The sequence below is a fragment of the Pseudomyrmex gracilis genome, unplaced genomic scaffold (genome assembly GCF_002006095.1).
Source record: "Pseudomyrmex gracilis isolate BER0280 unplaced genomic scaffold, ASM200609v1 scaffold_152, whole genome shotgun sequence".
Classification (NCBI taxonomy): Eukaryota; Metazoa; Arthropoda; class Insecta; order Hymenoptera; family Formicidae; genus Pseudomyrmex; species Pseudomyrmex gracilis.
In genome coordinates this window covers 211138-236343 of record NW_018020736.1, presented here as the reverse complement: position 1 = coordinate 236343, position 25206 = coordinate 211138, and the positions used below count along the sequence as shown (strand labels likewise).

At 40.5% G+C, this 25206-nt stretch overlaps 1 protein-coding gene across 1 annotated transcript in view; it reads left to right on the top strand.

Annotated features, from left to right (window-relative positions):
• Positions 1–1820: 1820 nt before the first annotated feature.
• Positions 1821–25206, top strand: part of LOC109857239 (headcase protein) — a 116125-nt gene continuing 92739 nt past the window's right edge. The window contains exons 1-2 of the mRNA XM_020433386.1: positions 1821–3160; positions 24858–24954. Coding sequence (XP_020288975.1) covers positions 2418–3160; positions 24858–24954 — 840 coding nt within the window. The 5' untranslated portion in view covers positions 1821–2417. The remainder of the gene's footprint in view (positions 3161–24857; positions 24955–25206) is intronic.

Below are 25206 nucleotides of genomic sequence, written 5' to 3'. Positions count from 1 at the left end.
GAGAGATCGCATCATCGTGTATGAGAAATTCTTTTTAATAAAAACATTGAAATGTGTCACACACCAAATACTATGAATTTTATATTGTTTTGTTGCGCGCGCGCGCGCGCGGATCAAGCGTTGTCACATTTGAAATTTCAACGTCACGGTTTTTATTGTACCTTATTCAGGCTTTGAAAGCTCTTACATGAGTAATGTTCGTGCGATATATACGTAGCACCGAGGCAACACACGGAAAAAAGCCAATGTCAGAAGAAATATATAAGATAGAAGACACTGACATGAAATATATCAAATAAATGTAAATATATATTTGACTACATTTGCACAAAAAGAACAATCTGACTTAACCTCAGTTCTCGCGATATAAATCGTCTCTAAATCGCATCGATCAATTTCATTAATCGGCAACAGTTGTGTACCAATGTAAAAATATCTTGGCTTTATTTTGCTTTATTTCACCGACACGATTACGATCGAATGCAACGCGAGTGATTATTTACATCGTGTGATGTGTGCAAATGTAGTGTGCATAAAATTGCATAGATATATGTATATTACACACATACGCACTGTATGTATATATATATTTCGTATTTAATCTACCGTTATTAATATTTATCATTAATCATACACTATCTGTGCATAATTAAATTGCTATATCATTTAACTCCGAAAAATATGTCGTTAATTTTGCGAAAATCATATCTTTAATCTTAAAACGGTATCAACGTGAATATACCTGCAAATTTTGCGTTTGTCTCGTTAAACAGCCGTCTCTCTCTCTCTCTATTTTCTCCAATAATGAATCGTCGCGAAAAAAACAACAGCAAGTCGGTGATGTTTGCCTTGTATGAATCAATTTTATTCAATATAATTCGCGCGCTCGCACGTTCGGATTCTCGAGATGAAACAAATGCGATTTCAGGCGTTACCCTCGGTACGATTTCTCGCTAAATTCGCATGGGCCGCCTCATAAACGCGAAATTGTGTACACGTGCACGTATGTGCATACATACACATGCAAACAGCGTCGAATTATATATTCGCGCGCGGTTGCTCGGCCGGCCGGGTTCGAATCGAAAAGTAAAACGCGCTCGTATACATACATACATACAAATACATATACGTGCATCGGTTATACTTGGGCGCGAGCGAGACGCGGCTAACAAACGAAGCAAGAAGGGACAACGCCGGCAGTGACGGTCGCCACAGCCAGCGGATGAAAAGAGACGGGCTCACGCGCTGAGAGAGAAGATAACACGGGCGTAGCACGGAACCGGCGCGAACGAGCGAGCAGGACGGAATGATACGCGGACCACGTAGGTAGCAGCAGCGTGCGCTCGACGCGGAGGGATGCGACGGCGCGCATCGATTGGCGCGCTAGCCGTGACCCCCACCATGGTGCTTTCGCTTTCACCCAATGGGGCCTCACTTTCGCGCTCGCCCGCGTTCGGCGCCACAGCAGCCGGCACGCTGCCGCCGCCGGTTTCTCTCAGTGGGTAGTACACTCTACGTGTGAGCGAGCGTTTTTCGTCGTGGGCTCGTCCGTTTCATCGGGAGAGCAGAAATAATACAAAGAGACAGAGAAAAAGGGAGTAGTAGAAGAGACAGGCCTCGGTATCGTATGTGTGTAAAAAAAAACGTTTGTGCGGAACCATCTTTTCAGTAGACGCTTAATAAAGTAAGATCCTCGCGCTAGTTAGTGCCGGCTCGAATCGTCTCGCGTCGTGAAACGCGACGCGCGCGCGCGCGCGTGTTCTCTCTCGTCTCGTAATCGGAAATTGCGTAGCACGCCGGCGGCGCGTACCCGGCGCCGGTGACCCTGACATTCGAGGAGCCGGCGAGTGAAACGCACTCGTCGCTTCGCGCGCGCAGGAGCAACATCGTATGGTGCGTGCCGAGTTCAACGACGAACCTAGACGAAAGGTACGCGGATTTCGCCGTGATAGTGCTTGCGACACGTATCTCGCGCGCAACTGGAATTTGCGACATTTCACAGACTATTTGTTTTAAACGCGACGCGGTCTAGTAGTGCGACCTTGACTTCGATGCGTCAGAGTTTGTCGTCAAAAACATTAAGAAGAACGTTACACCGTATTTGGGACAGTGCTCCTGTGGCGACCGGCGATTTTGACACGCGAATGACCTTGACTCTTGGAACAGGCGGCGCCTTGATACCATCAAGTCGCGAACTTGTCGAGCCTGTGATCATCGTGTTTTCATCTCGCGTGAGGCTAGTCGATCGAAGATGAACAAGTAGGAGAAAGAGCTTCGTGAGAGAAAGACAAAGCGCACGCGTTCGCCCACCAGCACACAAGCACACCTCCATAACCTATTTATCGCGAAGCCAAACAAGGACGCTCTCGAGGAGATTATAGATATTACACGACATATTGACGTAAGTTGAGTGACCTATGGCACCGCGGCGTCACGCCAACAGCCACGGCGGTGGCCTCCTGGAGAACGGGGGCGGTGGTGGAACCAATGATCCTTTGGACAACCTGCTTGGTCCGAGCCAGACGACACGCTGTTGCACACCAACCGGTGAGTGTCTTCGGGGCGACACTCTTATTCGTCTGAACGCCCTGCACGACGCGGTCAAGGTCACTTGCAACAACGACAATTGTCCAGTCGGACAGTTCATGCACCGCGAGTGCTTCGACGCCTGGGAACAGACGGTACTGACGTATCTGAAGAGCTGCGGCCGTGCTCGTAGCTGGTCCGAGCGTCAACGTCATCAGAACCTCTGGACCAAGAAGGGCTACGATCTCGCGTTCAAGGCCTGCGGCTGCCGCTGCGGCCGCGGCCATCTGAAGAAAGATCTTGACTGGATGCCACCCGGTCTCGGTAACGTGACCGGCAATCGTACCGACGAGACCGAAGCGAAGAAAAAGAAACGGCGCAATCGACAAAACACCAGGCCGAGTCTGGCCGTCTCGGCCGGTCCGCCCAACCACGCCAACCACGTCACCAACGGCCGTGGCACCACAGAGGCTCAGATGATCGAGTCGAGTCGTGGCAGGGCCGGATCTCTATCGTCCAGCACCGGTTCCAGCTCGCCACCGGCCACCAGCGAGCCCAGCGTCAGCCCGCTTCACCAGCCGCAGCCTATCATGAAAAAGAAGAGCAAGGTCGACTTCTTCAGCGATCGCGCGAGGTAAGATATTTTCTTTATTGCCTTTTGGCTGCAATTACCGATTGAAGGGTTAAATTTTGTTATTGATAAATGTTCGCATTTTTAATCGCAACGTGCTTTTTCCTTATCTTCACGCTAGATATTGATGAGATTGTTTTATCATGTTTGTTCTTAGACGCATCTTAACGCGCTTCACACATTTAATATATCTCCGAAAAAAAATATAAAATAATAAATTTTGACAACTAGATATATTTTTGTAACGTATTTTTTTTTTCACGATTTTACAGTGTGATTTTGATGCTTTTAAAAAATACAAATTTTAAGATTTACATTTAATATTCAATCGGTATTTGATACTTCACTGATCTCGACGATGAAAAATTTATTGGTAGAATTGTTAAACAAATGGTTTTTAAGAGCTCTTAAAACCAAAAGCTGCATCGCGAGATAACGAAAAAGTTATACAATGCATCGCGTCTCACGCGTACTATTAGGAAAGGAATCTCGCTATAGAAAGAAAAGTCGAATCTCTTCGGATAAGAATGATAAATGAAAGGAAACACGCCGCGAGAGTCGTTTTTCCGTTGGAATCTTCGTCGCGTATGTTGTTGTATATGTAGATGTGAACCATCCCGGGAAGATGACACCTTAAAGCAGACGCGTGAGAATGAAAACCGCGTGAAGACGCTGCGCCAGAACTTTCGACGCAATTTATACACGTTCGAAAACACGTAGAAGTGGATAAAACGTAAAAGTTGAAAAAAAAAAAAAAAAAAAAAACGCAAGAGACGCTCGACGTATCGTTACCAAAATTTCGGTGCTTTAAAACTGGGCGTGGCAGTTGAAGAAAATGAACACAACAGGTTTTTCTTTGAACTAATAAACATCCGAACGTTTAAAAATATCGCACAGTGGTTACACAGTTGTTGTGTGTGCGCAATTATTTCTCTTTCTCTCCAAAACTCAAAGAATTTAAAAAATTTCAAGACGCTTCACACGTAGAAGTATCGTTTTTTTTTTCTACGATACGTTGTTACGTGTTGGGTTACAAAAATAAATCTTGAACACATTCGAACACATCCGCAGCAACAATACAAAACTGAATTTGGTTTCGACTTGCTACTTGATTCCTTGTTACATAACGACGTGTCCCACCGAACCGCAGTAAATCCACCCGTTTCCTTTATGAGTTTGTCACTTGTCGCATTTTATGGTCTCCAAATATTTAGACGAAAACGCGCGCGGCTTTTGTCGCGGCAGATGGTGTTCACATGATGTGGCAAAGATTCCCAGAACCAGAGACGAAGGCGGAAACTTTAAAGAAAAAGAAAAAAAAGGGAGGTTAAAGAGCTCTAATTCTGAAAGTTTGTTTCGCCGGTTTTTGCTTGTTTTAACGTTTGAATGCGCGAACGTAGAAAATAATTTGAGAGATGAAGAGGAACGATAAGTGTGTGTTGTGCGTTAGATGTTATCTCTCTATACTCGTCGTATAAGAGATAAATCGATTCCGATTCGTTGCATCTATGAAATTCGATGCTCAAGAAATTTGTCGAGAAACGAGGAAGAAAGATAAACTTCACGAAACCGCCGAATACTTTGCTCTACTGACTTTTAATATTAATCGTTGCTTGCTGGTTATTTTTTTGGTAAGAGGGGCGCGGAAACCGGTTCGCTCGCTTGGCGAAGTTCCTGAAGTTGTTCGCGCGGTTTGCGGCTTCATGACACTTTTCGACAACACTTCAAAGGAGGAGATCTTATTACAAGTAAAAAGTTGGAAAAATCAGTTTTTGAGGAATGTTAGAAACTAATTCGGAACTTTGTTTCTTCGAAAGAGTTTGCGCGTGTGTAATAAATATTCTAGTAATAATAACGCGGCATTTTATGCAGATACTTGAAATTTTTTTGATCATATTTTACAAAAAAAGATTTACTGAATGTAAAATTCATCGGACATATTTTTAAAAATAAAATTTTTCTCGATGTTTGATGTATTGCAGGTCGCGAGTATTGATTACTTGCTATTTATATTAAAAAAAAAAAAACATTCAATAATTTGAATTTTCTATAATCTTTTGAATTATTTCGAAACATGATTTCTACTGTTTTCGTACACGCCACTTTTGTGTTCCACACGATTGTTTGTGTTTTTCCTTAAGATACAATTTAGCAAGATGTTTTCTTTGTTCGGCAAACTCGTCGTGTTTATGATCGGCGTATGTATTTTGCCCTAAGAAAATAAGAGAACGATTGTCGTCGTCTATAGAGAAAACGAAACACACAGGTCGATAGTGTTCGCGTATGCGGTTCCGCGGTAAAGTGATTCTCTAGACGCGCGTTCGATGGGGCATGAATGAACACGGTGTTGCTCCGTTTTCCCCGTCGTGCAAGGCGTAGGTCGGTCTCTATAGAGACGTGTACGCGGCCAGGTTTACGTGTATAGGTTGTGCTCTAGACCTCCGGTAAGAGCGAGAAAACGAAGGGCAGCACGAGAGAGCACCACAACGATTACGACACAGAGCTCCACCCATAGTACGCGCGCACTATACTCTCCCGCGTGGTGTTCATCCTATATATAGATGCAGCCTTGGAAACCTGTCCTATTTCTGTTTATGTTCCTACAGTTCGAACGGGTCGGGACACTCTTCTTTGCCTTGTGCACGTTGAATTTTTGTAGACCTGACCTCTACCGCGTTCGTTTGCTCGATTAAGAAATATCACTCTCGCGCGCACGATATCTCGCTAGCCGTTACTCACAAAAAAAAAAATAAAAATAAGCGTGTGTGACGAATGCAAGATAAAGAGAAATATGCACATATCTGTTTTTCTTACATTACATAATTTTTTAAAGAACTTTAACACGCATAGATATTTTTATAACAAATTTGATAAAATATTTCAAAATTTCTCGTGATTTTTAGTAGAGTTTAGTGAGTTGTTACATTTAACAAGACTTTTTGAAGAAGATGTAAAAACAAAAGAATTACAGATAAATTATCAGGAGCGCATACGGCATGTTCGAATATTTCTCGTTTTCGTAATATATTCGGATGGGAAGATTGCTGGAACACAACGTTAGTAGAGTCCTAAGTTGCAGGTCTCGGTTTCATTTTTGTTTCGAGCGCAGCCGGGCGCTGCACTAAAGGCGAGTGCACATGCACAAGATGCAGCGGGGAGTGAGTTTAGGCCGGTCACGCGCGAGTAGCCAGCAGACCCGTTGGGATTTTCTGTCTTCCTGTGTGTACGTGTATATACGTGTGTGTGCGTCCGTGCGTGAGTGTGTGTATACGCCTGATTGCTAACGTTGGTCGTTGAGGGGACGAGAAGGAAGAGGCAAAAGAAGGAGAAAAAGATGAAAGAGAGAAGAGGACAGAAAGATGCTTGTAACCTTGACCGTGGCCACCTTCTCAGGGCCACCGAGCGAGGAGGAGCTTGAACGCTCTAGCAGCTTCCAAGGCCAACAGCATGGAATCACGCCACCACCGATGCATTTAAAGAGGTAGAGAGCGTCCGAGAGAGAATACTACTAAAAACCGCGCTCGGTTGCCCGTTTGTTCCTTTCGCTTCATCTAAAAAAAAAATTCTCTGTTAACTCCCGCATCCGGGTGCGTTAAATTGCCCGTAGACTTCTTGATAAGTGACACTTTGCTCGTATTTTTTTTGTCCCGGTAAGATCTCTCTCTGTTTCAATTGACACCTTTCAATGGGGTTGCAATTCTCTCTCATATTCTTGGAAAAATGTAACAGAAGATTCTTTCGCAAAAATTTCTTGTTACAAATGTCGAAGTATTTTTTTTTTCGCATTTTGAAATATGGAAATAATAAGATGGAGATCTCGTTCACATCAAACACAAACTTTTATTTTCGATATAATTACGTTACATTTAGCACGAAGATGTGAAAATTTGCAGGTTCGTAAATTTTCCGCGAGAAGTTTCTTTGTTACGATATTCCTACGAGGTTCTTCTGGTACATTCGTCGTCGCGTTTCACGTTCTCTAATTAAAAGAAGGAAGCATGAACACAAAGCATAAAAGTTAATTCACACCCCTTTGCGGTTTTTCAGAAATAGTGTGTGTACACATTCGTATTTCCGATTTTGTTCTGTGCGGAACCGTGAGCTCCGTATCTTTCTCCTAAATCTTGCGGATGGTCACCGCAACACGGGATTAGTTCGAGGTTTTAGAATATCGCAATGTGATGATACGTGATGTTACAAAATCGAAGATTGTTATTCTCGGAAATGTTGCGCCAATTTATCGGTTTTATCCTCTTTTTCCCTTCTTTTCTCTTTAGCTATTATTACGAACAGTTTTGGAAGAAGCTAAAGCGCGATCTATAAATTCCCGTAGTTGCTGTGTGGTGCGCGACGAGCTTGGATTTTAACCACGAATAAATCGTACGAAAAACATTCCCACATACATACACACACACACACGGCACATTTGTAGACGTTTTACTCTTCTGAAAAGCATATTACGCGAAAGTTTTTCTCGCGCGACATCTTTCATGCGTAAATATTTATTGGGGAGACGTATACAGGAGCCAGGATTTTTTTTTTTATACGCGAGCGTATATAAATTTCATCTTTATTTCGATTTTCTCCTAGTTTTTTTCATGACTCGGTTATGCTCTGCGAACATAACGACGATGTATACGAACGCTCGCAAAAACTATAAACAACATCGTTGCGGGAACGATGTGTAATTGTCTAAAATGTTTTCAAAGACATTAATATAAACCGTGTGTAAACTCTGAAAAGAAAAGCGAATGAAAAATTCATCGCGTTTAAAAAGACAGAGCAAACAATGATCGAATTAACAACTATGAAACGCACACATTCATGAATTTTAAAATTGAATTGTATTACAAAATTGCGTTGAAAGAGATAAAAATGTGTGAAAGACATTTATAAAATTGCAATTACAAACATTTTGCGAGCTAGAGGTTTTGTTCTAATTTGCGCGCACTCGCGCGTGTTGGTTTTCTATTTCAAGCACAACTCGCGCTTCTCTTCGTATATTGTAGTATAAAGTTTCCTTATGAACAATGCACGCATTGAATTCGCGAGCCACGTACGCACGAGACGCGTACTGGAAAAAATTGCGGGGAATCACGTCGCAAATATACGATGCATTTTTCAATCGCAATGTGTTGGACGTGTATGTATGAACTTTCTAGAGAACGTCACGTGTGTGTCTAAGTTTACCAGATAACGATAAGATAATCTTAAATTACGTCCGTAGCAGTTAAATCGGGATAGCAGCGAGTATATAAAGGGGGAAGGTGGAATCGCTCTTCTTGGAAAAACGTATAGCCGATAATTTTCTGTGTAGATATGTGTGTGTAATTCTCTCCTCCGGTTGCGAGTTATCTAGCGCTCGCATTCATACTCTCTGTGAATTATTTCTTTTTTGTAATACGCGTAATTACATTGAGTTAAGACTTACATTGAGTAGATGTGTTTTTTTTTTTTATACACAGAAAAGAAACATGTGTTTACATTGCAGTAATATATATATTATTTAATTAACAATTATATACACACTCAACGAAGAAACAAAAGGCGATCGATCGTACGTCAGTGGAAACAATTTTAATACGAGAAATACGTAAGAAAAAATTGATAGAAAAAAAGTTTCAAATTGATTATAATTTCATTATGTTATTTGTATGATTCACGAGTGAATGGCGGACGAAAAGAGGTATTTAGTCAAAATTGCAGTTGATCACATGCGCGTGATCGCGATTAATCTGTCTATAATTGCGAGCTTGAAAACGGGACGCGTATGGATTTAACAGTCGCGCGCGCAGTCGATTGCGCTCCACAAACGAATTGCTTGTTCGTGTCGCGTTAATATACGATCATTGATAATCGTTTGTATACGATCACGTTCGTGCAATTTTCAGCGATATATTAAACAACACGTTGATTTCGCGGTAAACGGTGCTTACGGTTTACATACAAAACATTTTTTCGCGCATAAAAACGTTCCGCGAATAACATCATGAATCGACAAAATTCGCTCGTGTAATATCGCTTGTTCATAATAATCGCATACGTTTGCAATAGAAGAGGAAGAATCTCCTCCTGTAAAGAAATCAAAAAATAATGATGAAGTGAGCCGCGGGGAAAGAGAATCAAGAAAGAGAGGATCGAGAGAGAGAGAGAGAGAGAAAGAGAGAAGCAACGAGTTTAGGGATTGACCCTGAACCCCGACCCTGAAGCCGAGAACGCTCCAAGGATGCCTTAAAGACGACGAGGCGAGATATTCCTCCCTCACGCGCGCGCGTATTTCTTTTCTGAAAAGTTGGAAGTTGCTCTTAATTAAAATCCCTCCAAGAGGAGAGAGATACGCTCTTGTTCCCGCCGCGTCAGCAAATCCAACAGTATTCTCACGTTATTATCGGTCTCGTGACTTTTTTCCGAATAAAATATTCTGCGCGAGCACATCAACGTGGACATTCCAATTATTAAAAAAAAAAAAAGGCAACGCAGTTAGTAATATCGATTATAATTGACAGAAGAAACGTCAATATTTTCTTGGTATAATAATTATAACCAGACGATCAATATGTCTCTTTATTAGTTATTTAGTAGTCATTTTCTACGTTTACTTTCTTTTCTTTTTCTCAACATTTATATCTCGAGCAATTAACGAAAGAAAATCAATAAGAACCAAGCATGGCTGATACGTAAAATTATTTAAAGAAGATTCAAAATTAGTTTTGAACGTTTTTGATCATACGAACTTTTGTGCGTTTTTAATATAAAATTAATAATGGTGTATAATTAAAAAGTTACGTAGTTACATCTAAGAATATTAAACTTTCAGTCCATGCTGTCGTAAACTTTCATCCAACAGTCGCCAAGAAGCGTATGCTGTTCACGCAGCAAATTGTCAGCTCACATAGTTTGTCGCGTGAGCATACGTTAGTGACGACCGAAATTTTCTTGGATGTATATAACTTTTTAATTACACGATTAAGTGTAAATTAAAAAAATCGCACACAAAAAGTATGATCTAAACGTTTAGAAATATCAGATGTTTTAATAAATCAAATATAGCGAGGAAATACCGTAATAAAAACCTGACAATATAAAACGGAATCGTTATTCAATATACGTCTAGATAATATATCGTATGAGGAAGAAAAAAGCTAGTTTTGTCAAGAATGACATAGTATGTGAGATGTTTTTTTTCTTTTTGACACATAAGAGTCATTTTGTGAAGGTCAAAACATAAGTGATGTCAGTCAACAATTTTTGGGTGAGGCTCGTGACAAGGAGTGGTAATTACTAGTCAAAAATTAATTCCGTTTCGCATTCAACTCTCGGACGCGTTCGCGAGGCGCCGAACGGCCTTCACACGTTGACCCAAACGCACATACACACGCCGTGTATTTTATGCGAGCGCGTACTCACTCACTCACTCACGTACTCACTCACTCACTCACTCACTCACTCACTCACTCACTCACTCACTCACTCACTCACTCACTCACGCTCACGTTTGCACGTTCTCGCGCGCTTACGCGGCATTCGTCGCATTCGTAACGAGCTGTTTGCCAAATTCATGCAAATATGTATGGATTGTACGAAGTGGTTGGGAGTCGAAAGAGAGAGAAACGCGCCTACTCGTACGTCATTAACATTCATGAACTGCAGTCGAGGCGTTTCTGTCCTCTTTCTTCTGTTTTGTACTTCTTCCACGCGCCTCTTCGCACGGTTTCCTACCGTTTCGGCGCAGTTTTTCGCGAAGGCGAAATTTTATCGCGTCGGCGAGCTCTAGCTTGCATTTTGAGAGCCCATAATGAGATTGCCATGAATACAAATTGCGTTAGAACAAAATCAGGGTATATTTAAACAAAATAGATATACTCTTGAAGCATACGAGACCAACGACTCGCGTATAAATAATAATATCACACTTCTCTTGTAACACTTCTTGATTTTGCGTTTTATTTTCAGAAATCAAAATTTTTAAAATTTTTTCGGTTTAAGTATATTTTTGTAAACTAGATGTATAAAGAGATAAAGGAAGCAAATTAAATTTGCAATGCCAAGTCTGACACGTAAATTATCAAAATTGTGTGTCAGAGTATAGAAACGATAAGTCTCTCAAGATGGTAATAAACTAAATAGGTGCTCTTTTTTCTCAACTGAAGAGTTTTACGCGCTCTTGACTTTTGGAGACGGTGATTACTTAAAAATTACATCCCTCGGGTGAGTTTAATTGCGTTAACCTCGCTCGACGTGTGACGGGGCGATATTACGGCGGAAACGGTGTCACGTTTTCGGTCGACTTGCCGAATTGCGGTAATTAAGAAAATTGTGTTCCGCTTTTGTTAAGTGCGCGCTTCTCGAAATTTCATCCTCTCTCATCTCAATTAACGAGAAAAAGAAACACTTAAAGTTTGATGCACTTTAACGCAAGCGCAGAATATATAAAAAAATTATTTTCTATAAATGTAAGACTTTACAAAACCTAAATAACACACTAGAATATACAGTATAATAAAATATAAATAAAATAAAACAAAATTAATATGTAAGTTAATGTTAAAAAAATATGAATAATACAAGATTTCAAAAAAAAAAAAAGAAAAAATGCCGGTCTTTTAAAGATTAAATGTAATAAACGAGCAACGTATATAATACATATGGAACTAAAAAAGCAGTCAGAAATTTTGTCTTATGATTGATATCACGGGAAATCACATCAGCAGAACTTTTCCTGAAGATCAGCTAAATATAACGATCTTTTTTTTGACGATCATAAGTCGTGCTGACTTGCGCGACTAGATCTGGGCTCGAATTTCTCGTGAAAGATTGGCGAAGACCTTTATTGTTTCGAAAGAAACAGGAAGAAGCTTTGCGGCATTATAATGTTACACAAGCGTGTTACGAAATATGGAATTCGATACAGAATATCATGTTCTTTATAAGTTGATAAAAATATATTGAATGTGCTTCAAAAGCCAGTTATACTATTTCTCTGCGATGTTGTTATCTTAATTTTTCAACCAACAAATGTGAGTCAATAAATAAACATATCGATATATATATATATATATATATATATATATATATATATGCATCGCGTAAATATTTTACGCGTACCTACAATCAAAAATCGAGAAATCTTCAACGAAAGGACACCTGGTAATATATATGATCATCAGACTCGGCAATCGCGACGCAGCGTACCGCGTCGCAAACTCGTCGTTTTCGTTTCCCGAGAGGAAAGCAGACGGTCTTGTATATTCCAAAGCTTCTTCGATGATGCGAAAGAAGTTTTCCCGCAGGAACCACTCCCCGTCACTAGTTAAATCTCAATCTCGCGCGCTCCTTCCTTCTCTTCCGCTTCTTCTTCATCCGCACCTGTTTTTTTTCCCGCGACTCCTTTATATTCCATTTTACTTGAGACGCGAAGTCGTTCGCTACGAGCGGATGTTGCGATAAGGAGCTTGGGGGATGTTTCTCGCAAACATGTTTGATCGCTGTGTTGTATCGCGTTCATGCAACGACTCGCCGACTAAATCAACGACCCAAAGCTCGCTTCAGAGTCGGTTCGTTCTCCGGCAACGCCGGGAATCCTTATTTACGCGATCCCGTTATCTTCGGCCGCTCGAACGCGCGCGCATCTTCTTCCGCCTGCTCTTCCCTCGCTTTTCCCCGCGTTGCCACATTATCCGTCTCGTCGGATTTCTCGAAGGTGAGAGTTAAGAACGAGGTGGAAAGGAGAAACGAGACGAGGAGATTCGCCACCACACATTTACCGTCTCCTATGTATTCGTAAGTACATCTACAAGAGTGTGTGAATTACCGTAGACCTGGGGGGTGGTTTACTGCTAATTGGTTTGTTAACATCGTGTTTTTGCTTCCTCTAAGAAGCGAGAGAGAAAGAGAGAGAGAGAAACCGTTCCTCGGTTTTCCTTAGTTGCAATGTTCGCTCGTATACATAGTTCGCAGGTACGCGCGTCGGAAAATAGGAGAAAGTTTTAGCAGCTACGTTTAATTATGGCTGCGAAAATGTTTCCGCACCTTTTTGTCACTTTTTTCTTTCTTTGTGTGTATGTGTGTAACAAATATAAAGCGGTCTGCATGCTCTATATGCTGGTTTATCGGGGGTGTTTGGTAATATATGTATTTTGTAATAGTTTGTCTAATGATCATGAACCAACCGCGCTCGTATTTTATTTTTCGAGTACGCGCGTCGGAAAAATCTGTCACACAACTAAATCAGATAGTTTTACTCGAATGACATTTCTGTTATATCTATCTTTTTCTCTCTTCGCTACATATTATTTTCCACATACACAAAGTTATCTTCTGCGGAATAAGACACGTTATCAAATGCGTACGTACCTTTGTCGTACCTGTGTATAAGTTGAGTGCATAAGTTAAATACAGTGTTTGCACTAGATAAGAAATATTTGACGTACACTCGCGATAAGAGATATCTCGGAGAACTTTTCAATATTATTTTAATGCATATTTATAATAAGTCTTTTTTTTTTTTTTTTTAATAACGTCAAGGATATCAAGTTAAGTCCGCCGTGCACAAACGAGCACTACTTACATTATGGCTCAGAATTTGAGGTGTTACATAATATTATGTTAACGGAGTTACGGACGAGCGACGATATTACATTGTAGGCCGTCGCAGAAAATGTTCTTTAACAATTGCTGACTTTCATAACGTGTTACCTAATCTATGTTATTTGACAATTTCTCAGAAGATGATTTTGAGATGCACTATTTGATTATATTACAGTAACAAACGCTAGTTCTTAATCAGTTTAGTTCGTTCTTCTGTTTGAGATCATCTTCAATTTAAGATGCTGCGCGAGTTTTATGGGCATGGAGCATCTGAATTCAAGACGATCTTGAATTAAGAAATGTTACATCAATTCTGTGGATGAAAGCGAACTTATCAGTAACGTACGCTCGTAGGTAGGTAATGAGAATTTCTATTAAACTATTCCAAGTGAAATCGCGATTACAATCGCGCTTGTGTTCCACGAAAATCTAGCGAAAATTCGTACTTTCTGGAGCACGTGAGCATAATCCGAAGACGGCAGTTTCTACGTGCTGTATAACCGCGTACAAGCGCGGAGTCGAGGATAGAGATTAACCTTTAGACGAATTCTCAGGTAATCCTCTCTCTTTGGCGAGATTCATTCGGCGTCCGTTATCGCGCGTCGGGGATAAGTCCGCTTACAAGGACCTTCTTACACGAACGTTCGACTTCCTTTTTCTCACGCGCGTACGTGTCCTGGCGACAAAAAAAAAAAAACTCCTTATCCGTCGACTCTATTACGGTTTATTGGATGGGCTCTTGTACTCTCGACATCGCCACGATATTCTCCCGGTGCAGTTTCCACACCGATACTCGGTTGTGGTTATTCGCAATACAATTTTTTCACGATTCGTCTAAATCTACGTGTAAATTCGAGAAAACTGCGTATCGAGAGTCTTCACGTGATATTCAATCGGATTGAAAATTTCGAGCAACTAGTACAACGAAAATCACACAACTACGTTACGAAACTACATCAAAACGCGTGTGCGGAATAGTAATTTATCTTAATTGCAACAAACAATTCCAGCTCAGACCGTCACATAATTGTTGACAGTTAAGTAAGTCTCGGCTTTGTTTTGTATTACCATAACACAATAAAATGCAGTTTTCCACGATTGTCGCGCTCTTCTCCCTCGTTTCACCGATGATGGCTTTGTTGACGAGCCGAATGCTCGTCGAACAAAGCAATGCAACAATTCAGTGACGTTCTCTCAGCAAAGAGAGAAGGGGGAAGTGAGTGGGAAGTGAGTGAAGAGGGAAGAGTGTTGCGTTCCTGAACGTGACACCCGAAATCACACTCTTCCAAGCACATCGCCCATCGGACTCTCGCCATCGATATAGCGTGCCGATGACATTGACCCTCAAAGACGACTCTTGTGTCAGCGACAAAAGCTCCGATTTTGCTCGGACAGAATTTCGAACGAAACACAGATTGAGTGAGATTGCTGTCCGTTGCTGTGTTTGCGCACGCGTTTGACGAATCTCCCTCCGGTGTACAAACAGTTTCAGCCGGTGCTTTGCGCGACGTTCTCTCTGCCTCGTACTTCGCTCGAACCTGAGATATTCTCGCTTCGATAATTCGATAGCCGCGAGGGATGACAGGCTTTGTGCACACAGGCTTACCTAACGATATATCGTGGAGCATGACACGTGACGCAGAGAGAGAGAGAGGAGGAAAATATATTACGAGTGATATCGAGCATGTTTGGAGCTTGTCGTAGGCACGTGTCGCTGCTGCGATACGCGACAAAACCGAAACCGATATCTCGGGTGTCGTTTCTTAGTTTTGTTACACGCGCGTATCGAGAGAGAACTCGAAACAAAATTTCTCAAAATAAAAATGAAGTTGATGTTGTTTGAAAATCGCGCGAAAAATAAATTTCAAAAAGATGGCACGATCTCATATTTTCATATTCGTCGCATGAGGTGGCTTATAAATTGAATTAATGATGTACTTGGCGAGATTATAGATGCGACAACAAAACTCCTTGTCTCTCGATCGTCCTGGTTTAATTAACGGACGCGAGGCTTTAGCAGATACGGCTTTCACGCTCGGATCGAGCGCGGCATTAGCATACAATTAAATCGGGAACATGCAGGCGCTCTCGGACAAATGCACCGGAGGGGATTCTCTGCATCGTGATTCGACGCACGTAACCGGCAACCGGCGGCGGCCATCAGTGTCTCCTCGTGGCTGTCATCCATGAAATTTGTTTTTCTTTGCCTCCTCGTATCGCCAGTCTGCCATGTTTATGACGTCTATTAATAGATAGAAATCGCAGTGCTTCGGAAGAACCGGTCCTCGATTCGATTGGTCCTAAGCTTATCTATAATATGTTTATCACTATTTCAGAATTGTATTTTATGAGAAGAATTTATTTCTGACAAGGGAAACCTCTTCCTCACTTTGCACAGTTTATATTTGATATGACAAATTGATAGAACGATTAGTTACAGATACGGTGATATTTTAAATTGTTTTACAAAATAAGAGATAAGAAAAAAAGTCGAAAGAGAATAGCGAATTTTAAAACGTATATTTGAGGAATCCGTAAGAAGTAGAAGAAAAGTGCTTACGTAGGTGTAAATGTTGATTTGTTTTACGTTTTTAAAGAGAAGAAAGAAAATATAAGAGCCGGTATAAAATTGAGTATATTTTGACTGGTCATTAAAAGGATTCTAATATTATATAAGTCAATTCTGTTGACTCTTGTCATATTTCTTTTTTTGGTTAATTAGACACGCGACGGTTTTTTTTCCTGCCTTCGTGAATGTGGGAAAGGCGTGCGTGAATGTGAAATGCTTTCGTGTGAAGCAAGTTTCTCAGGACTGGTTAAGTGATAAAGAGAAGAGAAGCGGCTTGTACAAATTTTCACGCGACACGGACTGGCTAAGAAGTAAAACCGACCGTCCGGTTGTTCGGTCCATTGTGTCTGTTCTCCGGCGAGTCTGCTGTCGCTTCTATTATCGTTGCTCGACTCATTAACGCACACCTGCGACCCGCTTTATAGGGAGATTTAAGCCCCGAGTCGCAGAATATTCCTTTTCATCATACGCGCCACGTAGGCGCACGTACGAGAAGCGCGTTGTTCCTCGTCCGTGAAAATTGCACGTGGCAGCTGGTTGGCTTCTTCGTCTTTAGCAAGATCCTCACGTGCTTCGTAAGTAATTCGTGAAGCGAATTCAGGAATCTTATCCGCGTCACTCAAGGACATCACGGGGTTGCAAGACATCAAGAGCCTTACCTACATCGATCCCTTATCTCCTATTCTCTTCTCTCACGCCATCTCGTTACCAGCTAATCCCTTATGAACGCTTTCGGTTTACAGATAAGCATCAGCGTGCCCTGTTTTATTCTCTCTTGCATGTTAACGAACGACATGGTGCGTGCTTTGATCTCTGTAATTCGAATAACGTGAGTCTCCGCGTTCGCGACTCTCCTCGCTCTTGCTGACAAAGACGAGAAACGGGAAGAGGATAGAGAAAAAGAAGAAGGCGGTTACTATATTTTATCGCGCGCGAGTCAATTTCACGGTTTAGGGACAATGGACTTTCCGCTGAAACCGACTTCGGGATCGTTTTACATCGTGCATGATGATTTTGTAATAATTTTGCGAAGAACGGCACATGAAAATGCTGATAAGAGTGTTAAAAGAGAATTATACAAGTTCACTGGAGTGAAAACGAACTGTTCATTAAAAATGCAACATTACATCAGTAAGTAAACTGTGTACGCAAGCTTTTTATACGTGTGATTCTTGGAAGACTACTACTAAAGTAGATTTCTTTACACTTAACTATGTTATTCTTCAATAAAGAAAAACAATTCTCGAGTTTTGCTTCAACAGCTTGTCAGACGAGTCTATAAACAAAAAAAATTAATGATACTATTTTAATAGGACGCGTAATATACGATGCAAGATTTTTTGTTCTGTAACAAGTAACAAGTATTTTTATTCTTCGACTCGCGCTATATGTTTTGCGATATATCTTGTTTTTTTTTTTTTTTTAACATCTTATATACCGTATTTAATACAACATTGTTTTAAATATACATTGTTATTATCGGACAACAATGATTCGATGATGTTTTTCTTCCTGATGCATCAACTGCGCTCTTTGTTTACTCGCTAGAAAAAAAAAAGTATGATTTTATCGCGCTTAGCGTTTGAATAGTAACGAATTCGCAGAATTTATCTCCGCATCCTTGAAGATGTTCGGCGAAGTCTTATCGGGTCAGCTTCTTCACGGTCGCGTGAGATCTTTATTTACCGTGGCTCTGCATTCTGGCATGAGTAATACGACGGAGTTCGCGAGCACGCAAATGTATACAAACCCATACACCCATTCGTGCGTGCACGAATATGGCACTAGTGTGTGCTATTCGTGACACGCCCAGTGGCGCTTAGTTTTGCTCGCGCGCGATATCACTGGGCCGATACGTAGGTGTGCACATACACCGGATGTCGTTCTATGTATGTGCAAAACCGATGACGGAAGGGAATTTTACTACCGTGTTATCGGCTATATAACTGCGCAAAAATATCTCCAGTAAAAAAAAAAAAACGAACAGAGCCGTCGGTTCGCTCTTCGGTTTCACTTTCGCTTCTGTCGATTTGGTCTTTTTTTGTTTTTAGATCATCGTAAAAAATAACCGGTAAACAATCCCGCTTTGAAAAATGTGTGTGAAACGAAAAGAAAAAAAAATACACCGTGAAACCATTGTTTTGTTTTTGTTGAAAAATTTTGTGAAATAGTTTGAAAAAAGAATAACAAAATTTGACGGAACATATGTATGGGATAAATATTGAAGTATTTTGTTTTTCTTATTGCCAAGATCTTCAAACTCGTCTATCAATAGATATTTCAAATGATAGCGTTTTATAATCTACGATTACTTGTAAACAAAGGCACTTGACTCTTATCCTTGAATGTGACTGATAACAGATTTTATTTTATATTTGTGTATTTAACATATGTTTTATATCAAATAAATAATAAGTAGTATCGACTACTTATTATTTGACAATATTTTCGAGTGAATCACTTACGCTTTGATTTTTACATTTATAGTCGAAAGTGATAAAAAAAATTAAGTCTCTTTAAAACTATTTCGAGTATTTCTTGAATTTGCACAGAAATCCCTGATGTAATCCAAGATGTAACTGTGTGTGTTTCGGACTTAGCAAATTTTTTTATACGATAAGATCAACAAAATGAATTTGTCAGCGTCGCGACAGAGTAATATAAAGCGTAAATAATACATATACGTGTAGGTTTCAATCCGATGTGATCTAATAGTAGTTTCCTGTTTCTATAAAAATCCGCTATATCGGATTTCAATGCTCGTCGCTATATTTTTCGATGACTCAAGTCAATTTACGCGACGTTCGTTGTCTCGATTGTATACGAGCGCTACTTCCTAAACTTGCATGCAATGCAAATGGTGCACAAATTATAGTCGCAATGATTGATAAAAACATCTAATAGCGAATCGTTTTATTTTCTAAAACAGATATTAGGGAAAAGAAAAATAGTTACCGTAAAAAATACTAACAGATATGTGAGTTTGCGCGCTGATATCTTTAAATTAAAAAAAAAATAAAATTTGTGATTTTTTTTGTAAATAACGGAACGTTTCAATCTTTACTTTGATTCTCTCTTCGAAAGAACAAATAAAATGACATATGTCCAATTTATTAACATCAATTATAGAGATTACGAGCGTAATATCGAGCGTAAAATCTTATATAATAGAAACAAATAATTTGAATTTAAAGGGACTTCAAAATAGATTTGCCGGAAAACCATGTGTGTTTTAGTTTTCCCCCTTCATAAAGTATATCTCACCTAAGACTCGATATAAAGTACGCTGACGTAAGTCGCCTGAAATAATCTCGCGCGCGATATTCCCTTGTGCAGCGCTGTTTTCCGTGCAATTTATTGCTATACATTCCCGATGACATCATCAGAAATAGTTCTAACGGCAACGTCACCTCCCACTGAAAAAATAAAAAAAAAAAAAATAAAATAACAGATCGCATTGGAGGCTCTCTGGCGAGCCCCCCTACATACATTTTATCGAGTCGAAACCGTCAGCAAGGTCATCGTGTGCTTATGTGTATGTTACGGTCTATCGCACAAATATTCGAACATCACTGTAGTTTCGAATTTCGTTTTCTACGTCCTTAGTTAAATATATAAGATATTAAAAAATGTTTCGTGGCATTTTGCGTTTTAATTAGTACTTAACAAAAATGCAAAATTTTCTTATATATTTTTTTAAATAATAAGAAACAAATGCTTTTATGACATGTCATAAAGTTTGTCATAAAGTTTGTCATAAAGAATGTTTTAATTATCTAAATATTTAATTAGATATAAGAACTTGAAACTGATGTCTAAATATTTTTGTGCGACAGAGAGTATATGTATACATATATATATATGTCGAACATAATATACATATTATATTTATCATTGCCTCTAATCCGTGATAACGAATTAGAGGATAGATTATCGCTTGATGTATTACGATAGGTCAAGAGTGTCGAGTGGTCGACGATAAACGTGACGGGGCTTGCATAATAGCGAGCGCGCATCTGCGTCGCGATCGCGCAAAAACACGCGTGTCGCTCTTCACGAGAATTATTCTCGGCAACATAATATTTATACATATACAATCCCGACGGGGCACGTATGTACGACTGTGACCGCGATCGAGGTCGCGGAGGCGATTCGTTAATAATTCGTTATCGCTGTTGTTACGTTAGCTCGAAAGAGACAGATGGAGATAACAAAGCCTTATTCGCGCGCTATTTCCAGCTTTGCGGGAACCCGGTCTGCACCTAGCAACGCCGCGATTATTACCGCGAACCGACGGCGCAATTCGCGGAATCGCTGACTAAATCGGTTTGGTCGCGCCGACATAATAAATCGCCAGTGAGTCGCTTGGATAATTCGAGAAACAAACACGTGCGACGAGAAGATGCGAGTGTAAGGAGAAGTTCTCTTTAGCGCGCTTTGATAGCGCGTCATTCACGATGACGGAGCGAACGGGAGAGGTGTATGAATAAGTGTGTGTATTTTGTGTATATGTGTGTACGTATACATGAAACACTTCCTAGAACGTAATCTGTCTCTCTCCGGTGCCGAACAACCGGACTCGAAACACTGTGTATCGGTGTTCGGTTACGAAAACTTATCCGTTTGTTCGTACGCGACAACCTGCTGTTTGCGCAACTATGTTAGATCAGATCCTGTAACGCGGGCGCGACATACAGATCATATGTATTGTATTTTACGATGCCATTTACTTCGGCGGGGCGTTACACGATATCTCCGAGTTCAGCCAGGTGTTTCTAACTAAAACTGCGACGTTGATGTTTGAATAGGCAGGTGCAAATTATGAGATATCGCTCTTCGAGACACGCATAATAAAAAGTTGTGTTAATTTAACAGCAATATTTCGTATACTTTATAGTATGCGAACATGTGTACACCACAAAGATATTATTGATTTATTGCGTAACTGAACGCACACACACAGTAATCATGATCCTTACGTTGAAATCGGTTGTTTTTCAACTGTCGTATCGCGATTTATTATTATTCATGTTTACCCAACATTTTTTTTTTAAGAATTATCTCTGCTCAATTCCAGCGAGCGCAAAACATTGATATGCGAACTGAAAAATATTTATTTTATACGCTTCATCTTCAAGCGTTAAACAAAAACTGATTTATGCGCGTAAACAGATTGAACATCGCTGTTAATCTCTCTCTCGGTGTAGCGAGAGATTAAGGCGTATTTTGCGGTTCTAGTTAAATGTTAAACTCGAGAACGACATTCGATCGTCTCGCGGTTACGTATATCGCGATATATCGCTCGAAAATATTTCGCTAGTTATTTTTGCACTAAAAATACTAGAAAAAAAAAAAAAAAAAAAAGAGAGATTTCGGAGCACCTCGTGTTGTTGATGCTGCGGTTTGTGCGTCACTGCGCACACTACGAGATAACAAGCAGATTTCACGGTATTTTTCTCACATGCTCACGTGCTCGCGAATTTGGAGGCCCCGGTATGTGCAAAGCGTCACGTCAAGGTTAGATAATAACTTTCTTGCATCAGCGCGCGCGGCAAAGAGATACCATTCTCCGATAGCGCGCGATCGTTGTGTGTGTGTGTGTGTGTGGCGCGCGCGTGCGTGCGTGCGTGCGTATGCTAACTGCGGAAACCGGTTAGTGCGCACTAAATTGGACTGCGGACTACTATTTTTTCGCCGCTGTTACGTCCAACTTAATGGCTTTCACGTGTTCCTACTGCCGCGTTCTTATTTTTATTCTCCGAGTTCAAGCGTGCCATTTCTTTTTTTCTTCTTTGTAGGTGTCTCCGCGGTCGACTGCGAGGAAATGTTTCGTTGAAAACGAAAGTGGCCCGCAGCCGCTCGTCGCGCTTCCTGCTTTTTGAGGATTTTATTTTATTTTTTCTCATCTATACGCATTCAGTGTTTACTTAAAATATTCGTACATAGCGACACACGGGACAGCGTATATGTAAATAATATTACATTAATCTCACAAAAATGTATGAGGCGCGGGAATTAACACGTCTGAAGATTTAATTATTCAACTGATCAGAATTTCGAATGAGAAAAGTTGTTTTGTGTGTGCGCGCGCGTGTGATTTTCTATTTTGATATAAAATCTCTCTCTTCGCATAGGTTTTATTCATTTCGACAGCTGTACAGACAGCATGCATAATGCGATCGTTGTTGATAATAACTTCCTTGGCGAGTCGTGCGACTGCTCACGTGTGTTTTCAACGAGGCGCGAGTATCCGCGAGTTGCCAAACGCGTCAACACGCGGCGTAAAAAAAAAAAAAAAAAAAAAGGAGCGGCGGCGCCACGGCGCGCGTTCTTCGCCGTTTATCGGCTCTCGTCTACTTTTGTTGACTAATCGCAGTAATGCGGTGTAAACAGCGTTATTTACTTCGTGTGAACGTTTTCGAACGCGCAGGCGCGCTATACGTGTCTGTCGCAACTGTGTTTTCATAACATGTTACATAACGACGTTAGTCATCGCGCGCTCAGTGCAACCGATATATTCTATCATTTGCTCTAATGAAGATCTTAAATACCGTGACAATGGATCGAGTAGACTCGATGCGAGATAACAGAGTGCTTGATAACACAAATTTGCAATGCGCTTTTTATCTGCAACTGACACTCGAAAATATGCTATTATGCTATTTGCTGCCGTGTTGTGACAGCTAAAAATAGAAGTACGTCTGACGCCAAGAAATTTTATACAAACAATTAAAAAAAGAAAAAAGAGCTTTATGTATCTCACTGATACGAGTTGCTTTTTTCTTGTTAGATATCTTAGAGATTAAATTGCAATCGGTTTGGAGAGCGTTCTTTATTTGGTCTCTTTAGAAAGAGATAAGTTGTTTTGACTAATTTTAAATTTACTTTTGACACTCGTAAATAGGTACAAATGGCCTATTTAAAATTTATCTCGACTCTTTATTGAGTGAGAATACACAAGGCTTGGCCGGTCTACGATCTCTTAAACGAATATAGTAGATTCTAAACTTAGGAGAATAATAATAATCGCGCCAGGACCCGTGACATCAGTAAACCATCTGAATAAACATATTGCGTAATATCTGAGCAACATAGTGAATACGACGTATATATTTATGGCGTTTAAAAATTTCCGTTGTGCGTGACGCAAAAACGCTTTTTTTTTCACAATAAAAACCACTATGCATATTTTTCGATAACGGGAATCTGCTAACTCGAAGGTGGTGCATAATGCACAACTAACCCTCGAAAAGCGTCGTTTGTCTCCGACGGTGCGCAATATTTTCGTGACCCTCGGCTGCCATTGCCAAACACAACCAACACACAAGCGACGATAGAGGGACGTTCTCGCTAGAGTGGAGGCCAAGGTCGCGGACAGTTCCCCACTTCTCTCTCGCTGCTGTGTTGACGCCTATCGCACGCTCGCCTGCTCGTCTTCCTGGTGACGCAACAATGTTGCACAGCTCCGACCTTTATGGACGTCTTTGTGATTCCCGCTCTGCTTCTCTCTCTCTCTCATTCTCTCTCTCTCTCTCTCTCTCTCTCTTTCTCTCTCTTTGACTCTCGCTCTCGTGCGCGCGCACCGAGTATCCTGAGCGAAGCCACCTCGCTGGCGCCTGTTGTCGTTCCGTTTTATCGGTTTAATTTGCCGCGCCTGTAGTAGAATCTCTCCTACATCGTCGTAGTCAGAGCGCCATTGATTCGTGTTATGTCAAATGTGTTGCGCAACAGAGAAGCCAGTGTTTGTTCGCAGATGTCACGAATATGCAATCAGACGAGGACTGTTGATTTATTTATGCTTATTAACAGAGAGACATTAATTGATGAAATATAAATCCATTACACAAAAAATTCTTGACTTGAGATTTGTAAACAACTGACAAAATATAAATATAGAGAGACGCGATTTTCTCTGTTTTTAGTTTTTTAAACGACGAAATTCGTGAAGAATTTAAAAACATGTAAATCAGTTTTTATTTGTATAAAATGAAAAAGTTCGTATTTTATCTACCTCAATTTGATGAATAGTTTGCGTGAAGGTTAGGTTAATTGCGTTCTTTTGAGCGCGAAACTTAATCCTGAAGGTTTTTTGAAACGATTGAAAAATAGGACTGAATAAAAATGGACACAGAAACGCGCGGGGATACGACGTAGAAATATTTCGTGACCGCTTTCATCGTCGCGCATGCATAAAGGAAAGCACAACGAGGGTCGTACGTCCTTGGTTGTCAAGGGACAAGAGAGGGGTCCGGAGGTTGTGTGTTATGAATCGCGAAAAAAATTCACTGGAACACGAACTTGTTTGTCGCGGGAGCTCTTTTAAAGAGTTCGTTCACGATTGTAATGACGGTGCATATATTTTTATACCAATGTCGTTTCCGTATACCGGCAACAAAAGCATCGATGTATAAAAATTAAAATGAGAATTTATTAGAGAGGGATAAAAATAAATATAGATGCTGTGTTATTCGTAGTGTGTGTTTCGTATCTTGTGTAAACTAAATAAACGTGATTGTTGTAAATTTTCGTTTTATCTGTTTGCAGACAAAGTTGCGGCGCCAACGGCATATTTTCCCGTCGCTTGGACTTTAGCGCTTTCAACAGTCTACCGCGAACCAAGCTGAATTCCTATCACATTAAGGTGAGTAATTAATTGCTTATATGATGACACGCGGCGAAGATTTCGCTTACCGATGCGCACGCTTTGTTCATGAGAGCGAAACATTCGCGACTATATATATTCGCGGAGTGATCAATCGATGATTACGACATGCAAAATGGTCGTCGAATTATTACTTTTTTTTATTGCTTCGCAAAGTGAAACGTAAATATTTCTGTCTTTCTTTAATATAATAAAACCGCGCTATATATAACACGTACAGAGATGAATATA